The sequence below is a fragment of the Suricata suricatta genome, chromosome 3 (genome assembly GCF_006229205.1).
Source record: "Suricata suricatta isolate VVHF042 chromosome 3, meerkat_22Aug2017_6uvM2_HiC, whole genome shotgun sequence".
Taxonomy (NCBI): domain Eukaryota; kingdom Metazoa; phylum Chordata; class Mammalia; order Carnivora; family Herpestidae; genus Suricata; species Suricata suricatta.
Genome location: NC_043702.1, coordinates 36,974,908 through 36,996,641, shown reverse-complemented (window position 1 = coordinate 36,996,641; position 21,734 = coordinate 36,974,908). Strand labels below are relative to the sequence as shown.

General features: G+C 37.5%; 1 protein-coding gene across 3 annotated transcripts in view; it reads right to left on the bottom strand.

Moving 5' to 3' along the window:
* Positions 1-21,023, bottom strand: part of GTF3C3 (general transcription factor IIIC subunit 3) — a 36,464-nt gene extending 15,441 nt beyond the window's left edge. For all 3 annotated transcript variants that reach the window (XM_029934172.1, XM_029934174.1, XM_029934173.1), the window contains exons 1-10: positions 20,876-21,023; positions 19,903-20,014; positions 17,276-17,466; positions 16,018-16,141; positions 10,983-11,174; positions 10,311-10,476; positions 7,364-7,511; positions 6,747-6,822; positions 2,841-2,944; positions 1,373-1,544 (exon numbers count right to left, since the gene is read on the bottom strand). In XM_029934172.1, the coding sequence (XP_029790032.1) occupies positions 1,373-1,544; positions 2,841-2,944; positions 6,747-6,822; positions 7,364-7,511; positions 10,311-10,476; positions 10,983-11,174; positions 16,018-16,141; positions 17,276-17,466; positions 19,903-20,014; positions 20,876-20,977 (1,387 nt within the window). In that variant the 5' untranslated portion in view covers positions 20,978-21,023. The remainder of the gene's footprint in view (positions 1-1,372; positions 1,545-2,840; positions 2,945-6,746; positions 6,823-7,363; positions 7,512-10,310; positions 10,477-10,982; positions 11,175-16,017; positions 16,142-17,275; positions 17,467-19,902; positions 20,015-20,875) is intronic.
* Between the last annotated feature and the right edge of the window lie 711 nt (positions 21,024-21,734).

The window sequence follows — 21,734 nt, the reverse complement described above, 5'->3', positions numbered from 1 at the left end:
TCCCACAGGGCACATCACCTATGCTGAGAAACAGCAGCGTCCTCTGGAGAGGGCTCTCCAGTCCTCCCCCCAAACCCTGGGTCTCTTCACTTGCCCTCTTCACTCATTTATTTGCCAGGCTCCTGAGTTTTTTGATCCCCAATGTAAACCTCCCCTCATCTCACTCAATTATTTCTCAGGGTAAGTTCTCAGAAGGGAACTTACTGGGCTCTATTCCTCAAACTTTATGCCAATCAGTCATTAAATCCTACCAGTTGAACTCTCCAGGGACAACACTAATCTAGGCCTTTTTCATCTTATTCCCTTTTCACTACAATTACCTCCTAAAATGGTTCTTTTGCCTCCAATGGCATTCTCAAATCTCAAATTTCTCAACTCTCTCTTGAGTTATCATCTTTAGGTTAAGCTTTGATAATAAGCAATAAAAACTCCAGCTCCCTGCTCATGTCTTTAAAATTCAAATATCATGAAGAATATGTTTTTATGATGGTGTTACATTTGTATTCATTTTCGCTCATCCAAACAGTAATCTTTAAGTGTTCTTAGCAATTTCATATTGTGATAGGTCTCAAAATAACCCAAATTGTCAATCAATGCTTCTCCAGTTATAGAAACCATTCTACGATTATACAATATTTTAAGAACTATTAGAACTTTCCATCATTATGTAATATTTTAGACAAAAACTATTCAACTTTTAATGCATCTTTTATAGTGATTATACAAAATCCTATTAGAATATTTTTGGAGTTCAAACATTTAAGAAATTTAGTTGTTTTTCTTAAGCTATTTTTTTTACTTTAAATGATTTCAGATTATTATAAATTTAGATACAATAAAATGAAATTATACATAAAACCCAATCTTGAGCATATGTTTGCAGCTCAAAGAACAGTAAAAATACATTAACTGTTTTTCTCAAAATAACATATTAAATATAAATCCATGAAAACTCTTCAAAATTCAATAGCACCCCAAGTCTGACAATCTATTACTAGAAATCAGAGTCTATGGTTAAGATAGGTCAAAGACTTGAATAAAGTATTTTTACCAGGGACACGTTAGTCCTATTTCATTCTGATACCAGTAAGTAAATCATTCTTACAAAGCACTGATGCAGGGGAAATCATATAGTGGCATACTATGACATTTAAAATACTAACATTCATAGGGTTGCTGAATCACTATGTTATACCCCTAAAACTAAGGTGACACCGTGTCAACTATATTCAAAAAACAAGCAAACAAAAAACCCTGATATTCAAAAACTGTCCTGAAACTAGAAAGACTTTCACCTTTACCAAGACATTACTATTTTAAATAATTATTACCACCTTGGGAAAGTAAGTTCTCGCCCACTAAGCAGCATTACCTGCATGCCGAAGCCACACTACTGCGAGGTTGTATCGCTCAGAGCAGACTAGCGCACTCAGGAGGGGAAGTGCAGAATTATATTCACCGACATCCAGAAAAGCTTCAGCAACATCTAGATAGAGATCTCCCATATCTTCAGGATTCTGTTCCACTAGTGTTGTCAAGAGAGGCTAGACCCCAAAATAAAAGCCTGAAGTCAAACAATCACTACAATTTTAGACATCTATGTGTATTTCTCTTTTCATAGATCTATCAGTTATTTCAAGCAAGCCTAAAATGAGCAAGGTTAAATGAAAATAGCTTTAAATAACCATTTTTCTATTCATTTCTGTAACTCTATTAGAAAGAGCTCATACTACTGTCACTCATTCAACATATTACTTTTAAAGTATTTTTTTTAACATTTATTTATTTTTGAGCAAGATCAAGCATGAGTGAGAGAGGGGCAGAGAGAGGGGGGACAGAGGCTCCAAAACAGGCTCTGCGTTGACTGCAGAGAGCCCAATGTGGGGCTTGAACTCACAAACCGTGAGATCATGATCTGAGCTAATGTCAACTGAGCCACCAGGTGCCCCTCAACACATGACTTTTGAGAGCCTGTTATAAGCAGACATGGCAGGAGCCAAGATAACGTGACTTGCTGTGCTCTTCCTCTGCCAAGACAAACATACCCAACCCTTCAGGGCCTTCAGAGAGGACTTTCCTGACCACCCTATTTAATACTGCAATTCCTCCTACCCCCAGTATTGTCTATTCTTCTGTTTTTTTCCCCCAGAGTATTCAGCACCAACTAACAACCTGTATTTTACATATTTATTTTGTTATCTATTTACTCCCATTAGAATAAAAGATCCACAAGAGCAGGGATTTGTATATTATATTCAATACCTTATCCTAAGGTCTGCAAAGTAGATGCCAATAAATTCTTCTTTTCAACGAAATACTTAGTCCAAAGCTGGCAAAAGAGAAGAACTTTCAGAATTTACCAACTGTCTAAAAACCCCAATCTCAAATTCTGATCTCTGGATTGTTCTCATTTAAAAAGAAAAACAAGGGGTGCCTGGGTGGCTAAGTTAGTTAAGCATCCAACTCTTCATTGTGGCTCAGGTCATGATCTCCATTTCGGGGGTTCAAGCCCACAATGGGCTCTGCACTGACGTTGCAGAGCCTGCTTTGGATTCTCTCTTCCTTCTTTCTGCCCCTCCTGAGTTCACATGTGCACACACACACACTCTCTCCTCTCTAAAAATAAATAAACTTAAAAAAGGAAAAAGAAAAGAAAAATACATTATTACAAGCCCAGTTCAGCTTTTATAAGCTATTCAGACACAAATAATTTGATGCTTACAGGAACTTCCTGGGTTATTTAAAAGTGAAATCTAGGGTAAACTTATAATTTCTTGTCATGTAAAAAAAAAATGTGGATTTGATGAATTATATCAAGCGCAGATCTTAATGTTACTTACATTAAGTGGTTCGAGGATGTTAAGATGTACAAGGCAGACCATCAACTTCACCGTAATATCTATTGGCACACCATCAGGTATAGTGCAGGTCACATTTTCACCAGCTGTGGATAAGACAGGTAAAACGCAGCTCCTATTATATGCAAGCTTAGAATGCAGGGCAATGAAGCAAGCTCTATCTTCTACATAAGATCTCATTTACTTCCTTGAGAGCAAATGATTCTGTAGTCAATTCTAAGTTGGGCCAACACTTATTACTAGGTTTTTACACTCCCTTCAGTCTGTCCTTTGGTAGCAATTATCCTTCCTATTCTTTTCCTAACACTTTATCCACTTTTCTGAAACCTATAGAAACTCCCACACCTTCTATCAAATCTAAGAGAGAAAAAAAGAGGAGAGATAAAATGACCAACAAGTATATATAAACTCCTTCATTGTGAATTCAAAAGCCTCTTTTCAGTTTTTATGACAAAGAGGCTAAGACAGGGATAAATTAAATACTGTGTGGTTTTCTAAAACTTCATTAAAGTAAAACAAAAATATTTTTTTAATGTTTATTTATTTTTGAGCAAGAGATGAGCAGAAAGAGTGGGAGACAGCGAATCTGAAGCAGACTCCAGGTTCTGAACTGGCAGCACAGACAAAGCCTGATATAGGGCTCAAACCCATAAACTGTGAGATCATGACCTGATCCGAAGTTGGACACTCAACTGACTGAGCCACCCAGGCGCCCCAAGTTAAAACAATTTTTAAAGCCCTGAGAAATCAAAGGAATTTTTATCCACATTTAAAATATTTTATCCACATTTGAAATATTCTGTATTTTGTAAAGTCTAGTAAATGCCAAACAAGTTTCTATCTCAGAAAAAAAACTGAAGCATAAACATCAGAGATTTATCTTAAGTGGTGGAATAAAACCTAAAAATATATTAAAACGAAATAACTTCATGTTTTATAAAATTTGTCATATAAATTATAGAACTACCTAAAACGGCAAAGTCATGGAAGGATTTGGACAAGTTTATTTTATCTCTAAGCTCCAATACAAGAACTGATACAGAAAGCCAACTTAAGGAATTTATTCACCTCAAACAGAGTTCTAACATTTAAACTGACCTACACTAGACCATAAGCTCTATGAGGATAAGGACTAGTCTATCTGACTCACGACTATATCCACAGGCTGTTTCTTCTGTAGATAGTGGCTATGGCATATCTACTAAAAATACAGTGTATACAGATGTATAAATCAAAAATTTGATTTCAAGAATAATCACAAAGTAAAACTCAATTTTATGTTGAAAATAAGACACATGCCTAAAATCATATAACTCAGGAAGGTTGAAAACAAAAGGGCAAACCAAAGATACAGTAGGCAAATGAAAACAAAAAGAAAATAGGGGTCACAATCTCATCAGACAAGGTAGAAATTGGGTCAAACATATTTTAATGAGATAAGAGGGACACTTTATAATGCTACAGGACAGTGCCACTTGAAGGGAAGTCTGGAACTTGTCCTGGTCCACAAGCAGTTACCAGTTCAATCAGGTAAGTTTAAGAAATGGAGAATAATTAGACACTTTAGTGGCATTTGACAATGCTAAAGGCGGCAGTGGATATTATTTATAGCCCCTAGACTTTGAATAGTAGTTTATTAACTAATATATAACAGCAGTATCTTTTTTTTTAAGTTTACTTATTTATTTTGAGAGAAAGAGAGAGCATGAGCAGGAGAGGAGCAGAGACAGAGAGAGAGAGAGAGAGAGAGAGAGAATCCCAAGCAGGCTCCATGCTAAAAGCAGTATCTTTTAAACCTCATTTTATTGTGAACCTCAATGGAAATGCTTATTAATCCATCAATAAATGTTCTCATTTTCAAAAATGCATACGAAAAATAACTACCTTGCTCACACTGAAAGCGTTTTAATGTCTTAGTCGTGTGTACTTATCTTTTTCTTTAAAGTTATTTTATAAACTCCAAGATGCCAGATTTCAGATGTACCATTATTTTATATACTAAGAAAGAAAAACACCACTACCTAAACTGTGACATGTTGTTGATTTATGTTAAGCTGTTTTCTGAATTCAGATATGTTAAATCATTAAGGAAGAAAGAAGAGATGATCAATCAAACACAGTAAAATATGTTAAACAAAATGACTAATAGAGCTACAATTAAAAATTGAACTTAACTCTATTTTTCCTTAATATTTTTAAAATAACGGACAGCAGTATTTTTCAACATGAATGTAATTTTTTAGAAGAAAGATCTTAAACAGAAATTGTAGTGGCACCTGGGTGGCTCAGACTCTCATTTTGGCCCAGGCTATGATCTCATAGTTCTTGGGCCTGATCCTCTGTTGGGCTCTGCACTGACAGCATGGAGCCTTGGGACTCTCTTTCTCCTTCTCTCTCTCTGCCCCTCCCTGACTCATGCTTTCTCTCAAAATAAATAAATAAATTTTAAAAAAGAAAAAGAAATTATGGTTGCAGAACAACTTAACTGAGACTGAATTCTAGTTTAGGCCAGGTCTAAGAAAACTACCAAAATTGACAGAGTCCTTCAGATGCCCTAATTCATGCCCTGATGGCATTACAATTCCTACCGTTTACGATTCATTCACTGCTCATTTATTACCCAAAACCCTCAACCACAACATCTCATCTAGTCCTGCCCATTCCGAGTAGTGCTCCTACACCCTGTGACCTCAGTCGGATATGCTCCTCCTCCTAGGTGTTTGCTTCAATTACACTTCTAGAAATCTCCTAAGATCTTAGTATATTGCTCTTCTCTGTTTTCCCATGTCAGGGTTACTCCAGAGATAATCACACGGTTCCTATTAAACTTGTATATATTTCATTTCAACCCCACGCCTCCAAATCCTTAAGGGCTGGAAATGTCATACTCAGCTGCTGTTTATTCCCCACATCCAGCATAGGATCTTATAAGAAACTCTTACTGAACTGGGCTTGTCATTCCCCATGAACTTTCCACTTCACTACTTATCTTTCCCATGTCTTATCTTGTGCCTTGTTCTCTATGAATTACCCACACAAATTGACGGTAAAAATGAATTACTACTTTCCATTAGGATGGATCCTTAAAAAAAAAAGCTTTTTGTTTTTGAATAATTATGCCTTAACCCAAAGGACTACATAATGATGGAAGTTCAGGCATCCTGACAGGCCGCGGAGAGAAGTGCTTTGAAGCAGGCGGTCCTCAAGTAGTAAGTGTCTCCCCACCTCCCCCGCACCACCAAAGCTTCACGGGGTAGACATGGAAGGCACTACGTAGGAATTTTCTCACAAGAACAGGCACATCTATTTTGCCCAGAGAGTTCAATTTTGTTACAGCCTCAGATAGGGTCTTGCATGCTAATATTTTCACAGAACAGGTTAACGGGTGTGATACAAAGAAAAAAGCTAAGAGAGGTACTGCAAGCCATACTTCAGGTATGACTTTCTAAGCGGGTCCCTAACTACATATTTTTTCAAACATGGTAATCATATTAGCTTCTATGTTTTAGGTAAATGCTTAAGTTTGAAGTAGATTTTTTCAATAAGAGTATTTTAAGTCCTTTCTAAAAATTAAATTTATATCTCATGCTTTATATCTAAATGTTTTTGATAGCTGTTCAGTAATCAATTCTTTGTTCACATATCACTAAAAAAACCCATGAGAAATGCCATTTTCAAATGGATGTACTGAGAAATAAAAAGGGACTGAAGACAATTTTTAAAAAAGGTTTCTTGTGAGTAAATATCCATAAGAAGAAGGTATGAAATCTCTGTAAAGAAAAAAATGCTTCTGGGACAACTTGTTATGAGACCATTAACTATCAATTTCTAAATGCCACATTAAAAAAAAGAAAGGATTATGTATATACTCTACGCAGAAGAACCTACAGCCTTTATTCTCTTCTGAAGTGCCTTCCTCTGTAGTTTTTTTTTCCAGCACAATTCCAGAAAAATCTGTTATTACCTAAAAGAATGGGGGAAAAAAGGAAATGATATAATAGATATGTACGAAAAACCTTTTCACAATGCAAAAATTTATATGGTTAATTCAAATAGTCCTTACAACCTATACATGAACTATAAAAAGCAACAACAAATCTCTTTAAAATAAGGAACCACTGTGATATATTAACATTTTTATATCATATTAACTAAATGTTTAATGAAAGATACATAATTTCTCTATATCAAACCAAACTACAGTTCCCAACACCATAGGAATGGAATCCTAGCAGTTAGTCTGGCTGCTCAGTCCTGCTACACCTGTGATAATGGCAAAAGCTTCATTAGGTAAATTATACTTTAATATGTAACTATACTTTATATTTCATATGGAATTACTATAGAATCTAGAAATCTGTTTCCATATACACTTTAAAAATATAATTTAGTACATAAGTAATTTAATATATATAACTAAAGTGAGGAACTGTCAACTTGTAAGAATTTCTAAGATGCAGAAATGTGCCCAAAATCTAAGAGAGAAACACATTACATGTTCCTACCTCCAAAGCTCTGTCATACTGTTTGTTAGAAATATACAGTTCAGCTGCTACATTTACATCTTCCATGGAAACAAGACTCTGATGTTTTGAGAAAGCTTCTTCAATTATATTAATAGCTGAAGTAACATCATTGGCTTCATAGTAACTCCTGAAAATATAAATGATAAAATGGGTGAATACTCACTTAATTCAAATTATAAAACTCATATCCTTGCTTAAGGCCATCTAACAATTAACTGATTTTCATTTTCTTAAAATCAGAGAGGAGAAAAAACTTTTCTTTAAAACCATAATCACAGCTAATCCAGAGGAAATGGGCGTCAGTATAACAATGCTGTCATGTCAAGCTCTCCAAAAGCTACCTCCTATCATTCCAGCTCATTCTCCAAATCACCCATTTCCAACAACTCTTCCTTCTCAGTGGGATCAACAAAGCACTGATCTACCTATTTCACTGTCCTGCAGCCTCGTCTTCACTTTCGTCCTTCTCCATAGATCACCAACACTGTATTTACTCCCTCGCACATCTCCTCACTTCTCCTGTCCTTCGGTCCCTTCTCATAAAGTCATCTGATAAAACCCCAACCCTTGTTAATCCAAATATGCCTACTCTTCACAACCACCTGTCCAGCTGACCATGCTGACTGGACTCACTCTAAACTAATAATGATCACTAGACTCAAGTTGGCCCATGGTGCGGTCAGCAGTCTTGCTAGTTGCCTTGCCCAGTACTTCTCAAACTTGAATGTGCATACAAAGTAACTGGTTATCTTATAAAAAGGCATATTCTGACTCAGTAGAGCTGGAGTAAGGCTGAGATTCTACATTTATGACAGGCTCCCAGGTGATACAAATGCTAAAGCAAGGTCCCAAGGACCTAGACTACCGTTTCTCAACTTCTCTCCCTTCAAACCTCAAAACTCTCTGATCCCCACTCTCAACTGATGATCCCCCTTCTTAGTTTGCAGAGAACCAGATCATGACATCCCACATACTCCGTACTGGGAGTACATCTTCCTACTCACACATACTCATGGCCAGATATTCCACATTCTCCACCTATAAGGCAAACCCCTGGCTATATCCCATTCTCTCTACCTACTCAAGGACATTAATCAAGCAACTGTTCACTCTGTCATGAGTCTTCAATGTGTTCCTCAATTGTGGCTGATACCATCTGAATACAAATACATTCTAATTTTTCCAAACTTAAAAATTATCTCTTTCCCCTACAACCCATTCTGAGTATCCTCTCATTCCTCTGCTCCCCTTATAAATTTCTCCAGAGCTGGCAATCCTCCAGGAAGCCCAAATGCATCTGCAATGTCAATACTCAGTCTTCATTTTACATGCTCTATTTGGACTATTTCACACAGATGATCATCCCTCCTCCTTGAAGGGCTTTTTTCAATACATTTCTTGAATATTATGTTCTCTTAGTTTCTTCCTACTTCAGTGCCCATTTCCTTTCAGTCTCTCTGCTGCGTCCTCCTTATTTTCCTGACTTCTGAACACTGGAGTGCCTCGGGGATTAGTCCTCAGAATCCTTCCGCTGTCTGTGTGTGCATTTCTCTCTCTTTCACTCACACCATCTCATATCAGAAACTCCTGAGCTCAGGGGCACCTGGATGGCCAGTCAGTTAAGCATCTGACTTCAGCTCAGGTCATGATCTCGTAGTTCATGAGTTCAAGCCCTGCATTAGGCTTTGTTCTGACAGCTCAGAGCCTGGAGCCTGCTTCCATTTCTGTGTCTCCCTCTCTCTCTCTCTGCCCCTCACTGGCTGGTGCTCTGCCTCTCTCTCAAAGTAAATAAACATTAAAAATATTAAAAGAAAAAAATGAAAGAAAATCCTGAGTTAAACTTTCAAAATATATCCAGAATTTGATTACTTCTCATCACCTGCTATACTTTTATCCTGGTCCAAGCTACTACCCCTTCCAGAGATTATTGCAATAACCAGATCAAGATGGTTGATCCTAGACTGAAATAGTATTTACAGATACCCCTGGAAAAGAGAGCTGACAACTAGACATTATTTAGCCAAAACGTTTCCTGCTTTGCTTTGATGTACAGCATATCAGAGAACTACAGTAGCATATAATATTTTATTTTTTTATTTTCAAAATTTTATATAAATCCTAGTTAGTTAACATATAGTATAATACTAGTTTCGGAGTAGAATTTAGTGATTCATCACACATATAACACCCAGTGCTCAACACAACAAGTGCCTCCTTAACACTCATCCCCCACCTCACCCATCCCCCACCAACTTCCCTCCATCAACCCTGTTTGTTCTCTATCGTCTCTTATGGTTTGCTTCCCTCTCTTTTTTTCCCCTTCTTCTTTGTTGATCTGTTTTGTTTCTTACATTCCACATGAGTGAAATCATATGGTACTTGTCTTTCCCTGTCTGACTTATTTCACTTACCATTAATATACTCCAGTTCCATCCATGTCATTGCAAATGGGATTTTTTAAAAATAAAATCTATACCACAGTCAGTACCATGTGTCAACTAAAAGAAAACTTTTTGTCTTAAGATGTTATTCTAGTACTGACTACAGATAGAATGATTATAGAAAACCCCAGATCACAAACAATATTTACAAAAAATAATTTAATACTACTGCAAATGTACATCAACTAAGTTATGGAAACCTAAGAACCTAATCATCTTTTTAGAACAGGTCCCATTTTTAAACTTCAGAACACTCGAAGGAAATGTATATACAAATTTTTCTAAGTAATCACACAGTTGACTTGGAAACAGAAAAGTACTGAAAAAAAAAACCCACCTCTATATTTAAGCACAATATAAGATATAAGAAATAAAACACTTCTTTGAACCTCAATAAAAAATGTGTTCTACTTCAAATATGTGCTTTGACTTGTAAAATAAGATGATTATTAGGAACATCTATATATACCTCACTCCAAACTTACTTTGCCATATCTCTAGTTAACTGCATAAAACGTTCTCCATCAGACGGAGATAAAAGGTTTAAAATACGCCTATAACCATCCATTGCCATTTTATGATCTCCCATCTGTTCATAGAGGCTTGATCGCTCCCACAGATAACGGACATTAGTAGGTTCATATTTAAGAGCTAAGAAGAAAAAAGAGAATATAAATTATGGATTTATCACAAAAAGGGGTCATGACACTTGGGTGTGACCAATCCTCTTTTCAGAAAATTAAATAAACACTCTAATGTCTAACAGAACTAAGTGGGTTATTCTGGAACAAATTTACCTTCACAGGAACTCTCAGCGAGGTTTACTCTAAGACCAGACAGAACCCGAATCTCTAAATTAATCTTCATTTGGTAACTGTAGTGTGATGTTAACCCTCAGCCAACAATGAGAACCAACAATGATCTCAGTAGGAAACTGAAGGTAGTGCTCTACCAATTTTTGTGCTATATTAGTTCACAATAATAAGTTGCTGATAAACATGAAAGCAGACAGGCCCCAAATACTTAACCCTGGGATGACAGAATATAAGGAATAAATGGATATCCACTAACATTGCCCCAAAGTAGCAAGTATAATTATCAAAAAAATCTATTATGTAACATTTTATTAAACAAAATAAGAAAAACATTTTAATTACCTTTTGTGTAGCAAAAAATAGCCTGCTTAATATTATCTTGTTCCAGAGACATCTCCGCCAGTCTAACCCATTCTTCAGTGTCACTGGGATTTAAATGTGCAGCAATCAATTCAAACTGCAGAGATTTCTCCATGTCACCTTGGTCCTCATATATCATGGCAAGGGTAGAGAATGGCTCATAAGCCAGAGGAGCTATAATGAATCAAAAAAACAAATTCTACTGACTGAGGAAAAAGGCATGAGATGATGCAATCCTGTGGTTCAAATTATGGATCCTTTTTTAAATAATTAAACTCTTTTAAACACTCTAGCAGAACTATACAAACTACTTGATGGAATTCAGAATGTGTCATTTCATGAAAAACTCTACTCTCCACCATGTGCCCCTCATGAAAATCCCCCTTTGCTAAGAGGCTAAACATGGCTTAATAACTCAGCAAGTTCATCCCAATAAGCATCAGCACATCAGTGTTGAATATTCATGATCCAGCAACCACCAGGGTATGGAACGAATGAACCGAGGACAGCTAGACTACACCTAAATATAGGATTTCAAAGTGAATAGTTAATCTGCGTTTCTGAAATGTTTCTGAAATGAAATTCTAAGATCAAAAGGGATTAAAGTAAAAATATTATTGTCAAAAATAAACAACTAACCATAAACTGATATAAAGGAAAAGATAATATTGCAAAGTAGGAACCAAACAAAATATTCTCAGGAAAAAAGTGTGGTTAATCTTGTTTCTCAGATAGAAAAGAAAAAGCAGTGACCTCAAATTATCCTAATAAGCAACCCAGGAATTTTTTTTTTTTTAAGTAAACTCTACGTCCAATGTGGGCCTTAAATTCACAACTCCAAGATCAAGAGTTATGTGTTCTATTGACTGAGCCAGCAGGAGCTCCAAAGTTGGCTGGGAAGATGGTAGAGTAGGCGGACCCTAACCCCACTTCATCCCATGAAGCAACCAGATAACACTGATATCAGCATAAATAATCCAGAAATTGATCTGAAGACTGGCCAAACAAACACCACAGTAAAAGGTATAGACGAGGCCACAATGAAGAAGGCATGAAGCGCAAAGACACAGTCTAGGAGACAAATAGGGCTGTCTGCAACAGAAAGGAAGCCAGTGGTACAAAGAAGGGACCTTCACACTGAAAACCCACAAATGGGGAGGATGAATCCCATATTTGCCTTTGAAAGCAAGAGGGGCCAAATTTCCTTGAGTTCTTATAACCAAGGGGACTGAAAGTCTGGAATTTTAAAAATCCACCAGCCCGGCTCTTAGGAGACCGAGAAGACATTAGCAGAGTCCCTACCCTTAGATAGCACAACACACAGGCCATGCAGATACCGTGCAGGACCAGCAGCTTGAAAGACCCCAGGGGCAGGTGGGAGGGACAGTGCTTTGTTCATCTCAGAGCATGGCCTGGAGAGACAGGGATCACAGGGAGACCCCTCCAGGAACAAAGGAGCTGGCAAGCGCCATTTCCCTACTCTCCTACCCCAGCATAAACAGCCACCTGCAGGAACCAACACTTGCAACCTAACTTGTTTAAAGCAAGCCCTGCCCCCCCTGCACTTTGGCAGATCCACCAAGCCAAGCTTGCCTGAGTCATGGCTGCAGGCCCCTCCCCCAGAAGACCAGTGCAAACCACAGACACCAAATTGCAAGAAGTGTGGGACTTCAAATGCAGCAGCTACAGTGATGGCAGGTCTCATTTTGCAAGCAGACCACTGCACACTTGTTAAAATGCAACCCCGTTCTGCTGGAGACCGAACACTGCCCACAATAGGCAAAGAAAGCCTCTGTAGACAACTGGACTGGAAGAAAAAGAGACCAAGATTCAACAACAGAGCACACACAACATGTACAGGAGACAATCCCATAAGCACGAGGCCCTGGGGAACAGGGGACACTGGGCTGCAGGGCACTATAAACCCTCTTCCTCATAAGGATGTTATCATTAAGAGTAAGAGAAGTAGCTGATTGTCCTAACACAGAGAAACAGACACAGAAAGTCAGACAATATGAAGAGTCAGAGAAGTATCTTCCAAATCACAGTATAGGACCAAACCACAGCAAGAGACCAAAACAAAATGGATACAAGTAATATGCTTGATAGAGAATTTAAAGTAATGATCATAAAGATACTCACAGGACTTGAGAAAAGAGTGGAAGGCATCAGTGAGACCCTTAACACAGAGATAAAAAAGAACCAATCACAGATCAAGAACACAATAAATGAAATTTAAATACACTTGATGGAATAAATATCAGGCTAGATAAAGCAGAAGAATAAATTAATGACCTGGAAGACACAGTAATGCAAAGTAACCCAGCTGAGCAAAGGATAGGAAAGAAAATTATGCAAATTGGGAAGTATTAGGAAACTCAGTGACTCCATCAACTATAATAACATGCGCGTTATAGAGATCTCAGAAGAGACGGGCAAGGGAGCAGAAATTTTATTTGAAGTTATAACAGCTGAAAATTTCCCCAATCTGTGTAGAGCTTACTTAAAAAAAAAAGTGGGGTGCAGGCACCTGGGTGGCTCAGTTGGTTGGGCAACCAACTCTTGATATTGGCTCAGGTCATGATCTTGCAGCTGCGGGATCAAACCCTGCATCGGTCTTGCAGCTGCGGGATCAAACCCTGCTTAGCACAGAGCCTGCTTGCAATTCTCTCTCCCTCTCTCTCTGCCCCTCCCTGACTCATTAGCTCTCTCAAAATAAATAAACTTAAAAAAAAATAGCAATAGCGTTTTTCATAGAACTAAAACAAACAATCCTGAAATTCATATGGAACCACAAAAGACCTCAAATGGCCAAAGCAATCTTGAAAAAGAAAAACAAAACTGGAGCTATTACAATTTCAGGTTTCAAGTTATATTACAAAGCACCAGTAATTAAAACAGTATGATAGCTGCATAAAAACAGACACACAGATCAACTGAATAGGAGAGAAAACCCAGAAATAAAGATACAATAATATGGTCAAATAATCTTCAACAAAGGAGGAATAAACATACAGCGGGAGAAAGACAGTCTCCTCAACAAATGGTACCAGGAAAACTAGAAAGCTACATGCAAAAGAATGAAATTGGTCATGTTCTTTCATCATATGCAAAAATAAACTCAAAATGGATTAAACACCTAAATGTGAGACCTGAAACCATTAAAATCTTTAAAGCTCAGGCAGTAACCTCTCTGATATCAGCTGTAGCAACATTTTTCTAGATACATCTTCTGAGGCAAGGGAAATAAAAGCAAAAACAAACTATTGGGACTACAGCAAAGTAAAAAGCTGCACAGCGAAGGAAAATAATCAACAGAACTAAAGGCAACCTACTGAATGGGAGAAGATATTTGCAAATGACATAACTGATAAAAGGTTAGTATCTAAAACAAAGAACTGATAACAGGGGCACCTGGGTGGCTCAGTCAGGTAAGTGTTCAACTTTGGCTCAGGTCATGATTTCAGTTTGTGAGTTCAAGCCCTATATAGGGGTCTGTGCTGACAGCTCAGAGCCTTGAGTCTGCTTCAGATTCAGTGTCTCCCTTTCTCTGTCCCTCCCCTGTTTGCACTCTGTCTCTCTCTCTCTCTCAAAAATAAACAAACACTAAATAAGTAAGTAAGTAAATAAATAAATAAATAGATAGATAGATAGATGGGGTGTTTGGGGGGCTCAGTCAGTTAAGCATCTGACTCTTGATTTCAACTCAGGTCATGATTTCACAGTTCATGAATTCAAGCACTGCATTAGGCTCTATGTTGACAGTGCAGTGCCTGCTTGGGATTTGCTTTCTGCCCCTTCCCCATTCTCTCAAAATAAATAAATGAACTTTAAAAATAAAATAAAAACAGAACTATCCTATGACTTAGTAATCATACTACTGTGTATTAACCCAAAAAATATAAAAACACTGATTCAAAGGGATACATGCACCTCAAAGTTTATAGCAACATTATTTATAACAGCCAAACCATGGAAGCAGCCCAAATGTCCATTGATAGATGACTGGATAAAAAAGATGGTGTGTGAGTATGTGTGTGTGTATATACACACAATGGAATATTATTTGGCCATAAAAAATAATGAAATCTTGCTATTTGCAACATGGATAGAGCTAGAGAGTATAATGCTAGGTGAAATAGAGAAAGACAAATACCATATGATTTCACACATATGTGGAATTTAAGAAACAAAACAAATGAGTAAGGGACAGAGAGAGAGAGAGAGAGAGAGAGAGAGAGAAACCAAAGAACAGACTCTTAACTGTAGAGAACAAACTGATGGTTACCAGAAGGGAGGTGGGTCAGGGGCTTCGGGTAAGAGGGTATAGGGATTAAAGAGTACACTTATTATGATGAAAAAAATGAGAAAAAAAAAAAGACCTCTGAAAGGACTCCTGCCCAGATAAAATGAAATGCCAAAATACTGAATGGATAAATTAACAGTGCACTGTATTACAACTACCAAAGCCACTATGCAGGTCATCATTTGGCAACATATCAGGAAACCAAAATGATAAATATAAGTGATTAGTCAAAAAGTCACTTCTGAAGATATCCTTCCATATGCCCAAGATTTTCAGTTTAATGAAAGATGATATGTATAAATTGTGTCTTTTACCAAAAAAGTAAGTTAAAATAATCTAGCTGTCTAATCTGGAAAAAGAAAGAAAGAAACAAACAAACAAAAAGCACACTTTTTAAATGGTTTTAACCCAATGTGTCATATTTAAAAAAGACTAATGCTACAAAAGTCTAAAACCCCAAAATGAAACATTAAGAAACAAACAAAAAGGCTGTGAGTTCAATCAATATTAATATTTCATTAAGTCCTACTCTATGACTTTCATTTTCTTGGTAATGATTTCTACTGACTATGAAAGGTGGCAAATCACTGTTATCGCAACCATCTCCAAGCTTTGGAATATTTTTTCCAAAGAGTACAGTGAAGTGCTCCTCCAATTGTTTTAAGACACACTGTTAAACTGCTATTGTCAATAACCCCCCACAGAAAACACCTTGTCTTATGATTTCCATGCACATCAGTATGGCCTCTTCCCGTTCTCCTCGAGCAAAGCGGATGTTGGCTTCACCCATGAGACCCCTCAGAGCTCTGGGAAGTTTACTTCGAGGCCTTTTCTCCTAAACAGAAAAAAATGACATTTAGACTAAAATATAGTAGTGTCTTAGATTTCAATTCCAACCAAATTAATAAATGTAGAACATAATGAAACTGAAATTTCCCTTTAAAACTTTTCAATATTCTAAATTGAGAACTAAGGACCAAATGATATAATTCAGACCCATTATTATTGAAGTCCGTATTTCAGGAAAAAGGCTAAAACTAATCTCAAGAAGAAAAAAATATTCTATAACATTCTCTAAAAAGGAACACCTCAAAAAACTAAAACAAAAAATAAAAACAAACTTCCTACAATAGAAAGTTCAAACCACAGTGAAATCTATAAAGCAAGCAGTGGTTAAGAATTACTAATTACTAATTAGAATAATAATAAACATAGAACCTGATGCTGCAAAATGGATTTATGTGCCGGTAAACTTTCTATAAAATAACTTACTGAAGATTCTTCTTCCTTCCAATTTATCTACTCAGAATAAAATTGGTGAAAAAGTCATAATATGGATCTTTTTAAAAAAATTTTTTTTAAGAGACAGAGAGAGAGACAGAATGAGCAGGGGAGGGTCAGAGAGAAAGGGAGACACAGAATCCGAAGCAGGCTCCGGGCTCTGGGCTGTCAGCACAGAGCCCGACGTGGGGCTCGAACCCACAAACCATGAGATCATGAACTGAGCCGAAGCCAGATGCTCTACTGACTGAGCCACCGAGGCACTCCTAAAAAAGTTATAATATGATCTTTTAATAATAAAACTATAGTACATTTTGACACATGCAATAATTAAGGTTTTATATTTTATAAATTTCTAAGATGAAACATAAGAAAGTGGGTGGCTCATTTGGTTAAGGGTCTGACTCTTGGTTTTGGCTCAGGTCATGATCTCATGGGCCTGCTTGAGAACCTCTCTTTCTGCCCCTCCCCTGCTTGTATTTACAGGCTCTCTCTCTCTCCCTCTCACTCTCTCTCTCAAAATAAATTAAAAAAAAAAAAAAAAGAAACCAGTAACAGTTGTCTCATAATTATTTCCTTTCTTACAACCTGGATTCTTTCTGAATATACAAGTCATTTAAAGATTTCTTTTTCAATTAATATGTTACAGTTTTACATTCTGTTTATAAAGACTAAAATAAATATTTACTTTCATCATTTTCTTGGTTTCACGATTGAGAACCATCTCCAATACAAACACATCGCCAGCAGTGGGTTGCTCAGGTGTTTCTTCTTCCTCCTCTTCTTCCTCTTCCTCTTCCTCCTCATCATCTTCATTCTCTCCCAGCATGGAAGCAAAGACCTTGTGAACTGATTTACTGACTCCATCTGACGTTTCTCCTGAAGAAAGACACATGGAGGTTGCCAACAAGCAAACAAAAACCTATTAGAACAAACACTCAGTAATCAAAAGGAAAAAAAAAATCCAGTATTTTATGAAAATAAAAGTAGACAACAAACATTCCAAAACACAACCCAAAGGAAGTTGTCACAAAGTCATGTATTTTACTCTGTAGGAACTGCTGACTCACCCTTTAGGCCTCATTAAGATATATAGGAAAATTAAATGGTAAATCAGAAGTGCACATAGTAACACTTAAAAGCAGAGAGGGAAAAAAAATAAAAAGAATTGTAAGACATAGACCTACTGGTGGTACAGAACCAGGTGGCAGGCATAGTGATTAAAGATAAGGCCTCTAAGAGTCAAGCTGTCTGATTTCAAACTTCATCTCCAATTATCACTAAATGTGTAACCTTGGGTAAATTACTGAATGATGATGTATAAATTGCGTCTTTTACCAAAAAGTAGATTGAAATAATCTAGCTCTGCCTAATTGGGAAAATGAAAGAAAAATACTGAATCTCAGTTTCCTCATTTGTAAAAGAGGTTAATAATAATGTCTGACGGGGAAACTGGGTGGTTCAGTCAGTTAAGTGTCCAGCTACAGCTTAGGTCATGATCTCACAGTCCATGAGTTCGAATCCTACATCAGGCTCTGTGCTGATAGCCTGGAGCCTGGAGCCTGCTTCAGATTCTGTGTGTGTGTCTCTCTCTCTCTGTTCCTTCCCCACTCACACACTGTCTCTCTCTCTCTCTCTCTCTCTCTCTCTTTCAAAAATAAATAAAGATTAGGGGCACCTGGGTAGCTCAGTTGGTTGATGAGTCTGACTTCGGCTCAGGTCACAACTTCGCAGTTCATGAGTTCATGCCTCGTGTCAGGCTTTGTGCTGACAGCTCAGAGCCTGAAGCCTGCTTCAGATTCTGTGTCTCCCTCTCTCTCTGTCCCTCCCCCACTTGCACTGTCTCTCTAAAATAAATAAACATTAAAAAAGAAGTAATAAAGATTTTAAAAAATTTAAATAATAATGTCTGACAGGGCACCTGGCTGGCTTAGTTGGAAAGAGCATGCAACTCTTGATCTTGGGGTTGTGAGTTCAAGCCCCACGCTGAGCATAGAGCTTACATACATACATACATACACACAAACATACATAAATAGTGGTTGTACCATTTCAATAGGTAGATAAATAAAGTACAATAATAATGTCTGCCTTATAGGCTTACCCTAAGGATGAGGTGAGTTTTTATATACATGTACTTAGAATAATGCCCAGGATACAGTAAAAACTTAATAGATGCCACTATTAAAATTAAAATAGTATTATCATTTCAGGAACAAAATAATATGATAGAATTCATTTTTACCTGAGGATGCCACTATAGAACAGTGATTTTTACAAGTTCATAATGATAACCTTAAATGACCAAGTAATGGTTAAGTCTGAAGCCAATTTTCTATTAAAGCAGAGACATATAACATATTTTAGAAAAGCTCCAACGAAGTAGTTAAAAGTTTATATATATATTATATAAATATATATAATATAATATATATATATTACATATAACCCCAATTTGCTCTCCTCTTTGCCCTTTCTTCTCCACTTGGTCCAAGGAGCTTATTTTCTGTCTACCCAGTTAGTATGTAAACATTACATAAGGAGAGCTGTTCACAGGTAAAAGATCCAGCCTCTCCTCTACCCCCTAGAACTCAAATGTTTAATTTAGTTCTCATTTTAGATACTATATACAAAGTGACATTCTAACGGACAGTTCAGGATCCCACACAACTTGGCATGAGTTAATGGATACTATGAACTATTAACAGTATTCTGTTCACTAGGAAGGTGTATCAATCACGGGAAATGATTTTGCATATTAGTTGATCCCTTAGCCTCTGATGGCTTTAGTTAGTTGGGACTAACCAAATCTAGCAGCTGCACTTGCAGAGCTGAGGACTGGATCTGAGAATGAGGCAGCATACAGAGAGACCTCTACTGTGTGTGAGGACCCGCCTAGGGCAGCTAACTGGACTTCCCCACTGGCATTTTTAATCTTATCTCCTGTAACTAACACAGTGGTTTGGAAGCCACTTTGTTTAGAAGTATAAACCATTACAATTCGGGGGAGTATAGTCTGGAAGTCACTAGTAACCAAAAGGGCCAATTTAAAAACCAATGACGCTAAAAAGCCTCCCAAATACTGATGTCAATTTGAAATACTTTTCCACAAAAATAACCCACAAAACTAACCATCACCAATGGTATTCAAAACCTCAACAAATATTTATCGAGCACCTATTATATGCCATGCACTATTATTATGCTACTGATAAACCAGGTAATCAACAACAGACCACTGCAATGGAAAAATGTTTTCTTTAAATTATTAGGTATTCTTAACATGTATGCAAATAGCAAATGACTTTAACATACCTTCATTGACCTCACTGTCCTGCGATTTGGTGGAGTCAATTCCCGAGGATGATGGAACTTCAGCGTCATGTGGATTTTCTTCAACTGATAACTTTGCTTTTTCCTGAGCACTCTGTGATTGAAAATTAATTAATCATTTCCAAAAATAATGCACATTTAGTTTTCTCCAGTTGGGAACAGGGCATTTGCCTCATTTTCTATTTCTGTAAAACTTGAGCTCTGCACAAGTCTGAAAACTGTCAAAGCATTTCATAGTACTTAAGTCTCATCCCTCAAAACTGTCTGAATCAGCCACTTGTAAAACAGTAATTTAATACTTCTGGATTACTTCATGAATCTACACATTATATCCTAGCTTCTTAAATGAAAAGAGATGGGTCATTATTAGTTGTATAAATTAGGAACAAATCCACCAATCAATTTCAAAGGGTGCGATTACATTTGTTTTCCCTGGACTTCATATAAGTGAGAGGATATGTAAAGTTCATATATTCTAAAGTATGAAAAATATGTGAGTGAAGATTTTATTATCAGAAAAGAAAATTCGCTTTCTTGAGGAAGAGTACATCACACCACTGGGAGACTCCTGAAACACGGGAGCTCCAACCCCTCGGTTTAGAAATAAACTGAGGCCTAAAGAAGAGAGGTGAGTTACTCACCTGCACACAAAAAGAATTAGCGGCAAAACTAGTACTAGAATCAGAAACTCTGACGGGGTAGGGGAGGAGGGGGAATAAAGGAGAAGGGGGGGGGGTTTACAACCGAAACAAGCTTTTTGGTGGGAGAAATTTCTTAAAAGGAGCTTAGCACAGACATGAGAGGTGAGAACCCGGATTTAGGTAAGAAGGGGAAGGAGCTGCTAGGAATTCTCGGCCCGCTCCATCACAGCGAATGGGGTCATCTGGGTCCCCCACATCTAGCTTTTTAGGGCGACAAGACAGTGACGGACATCCTGGCCTAGCCATCGACTCACTTTCTTCTCACGGGTTTTTCTCTCTTCTCTCCGCCTTTCGAACTCCTCAAAGGAGATCTTCCCTTCCAGGTAGTCGATGAGCTCCGGGCTGAACCCCGACATGTCTACTTCGGGGTGCGGATACGCAGCAACAAGAAGCAAGACAGAGAACCGGAAGTAGCAAGAGTTCTTAGATTTTACCCAGCTCCCGGGCGCCGACAAAAGCGACCCGGCGTCCTCCTGGGAAACGGGCCCGGCTGGCGCCGCAGCCGCTGCGCTTAGGTTCCGCGAGCGCATATGGTCCGGCCTCCTTACAGGCGGCAAAAGCGGGACCTGCCCTGGCTCAGGCTTACTGTTTAAAAGGATTAGAGAGTTAAAAAAAAGAAAAAAAAAAGATTTAAAGAAATTTTCCTTAATCTAGGTCGTTTCCCTCAATTCTTCATTACTGTTCTCCTAATCCACCTCCTTTTCTGAATGTTTGATCTTTAAATTAATTTGATCTTTTCTAGGGTGCATTATTTTCTTGATTTAACCAACTGCACTGCCACGTGCATGTTTCTTTTTCCATTTATTTCCTGCCACAGAAAGCTAAAGTTCTCTCCCAATTTGTGCGCTAAACCTCATCTCCTCCACCGTTAGTTTTCCTGTCTTTCACAAATCCTCAAACTCCCCTTCGTCAAGGCTCCTTCTCAGTCTGTCTGTAAGTTTATCCTAGTCTTCATATTCCACCTATCACTCCCACCCAAGTTTTCGTAACAGTCAAACTTTTAAAAAGAATCAAATGCTTAATGTGGTTACCATACACACTCTTGCCCATTTACTATAGCTCATGTACTGGCTTACACATATTACATGCATAGCTCAAAATAATCCTTAAAAA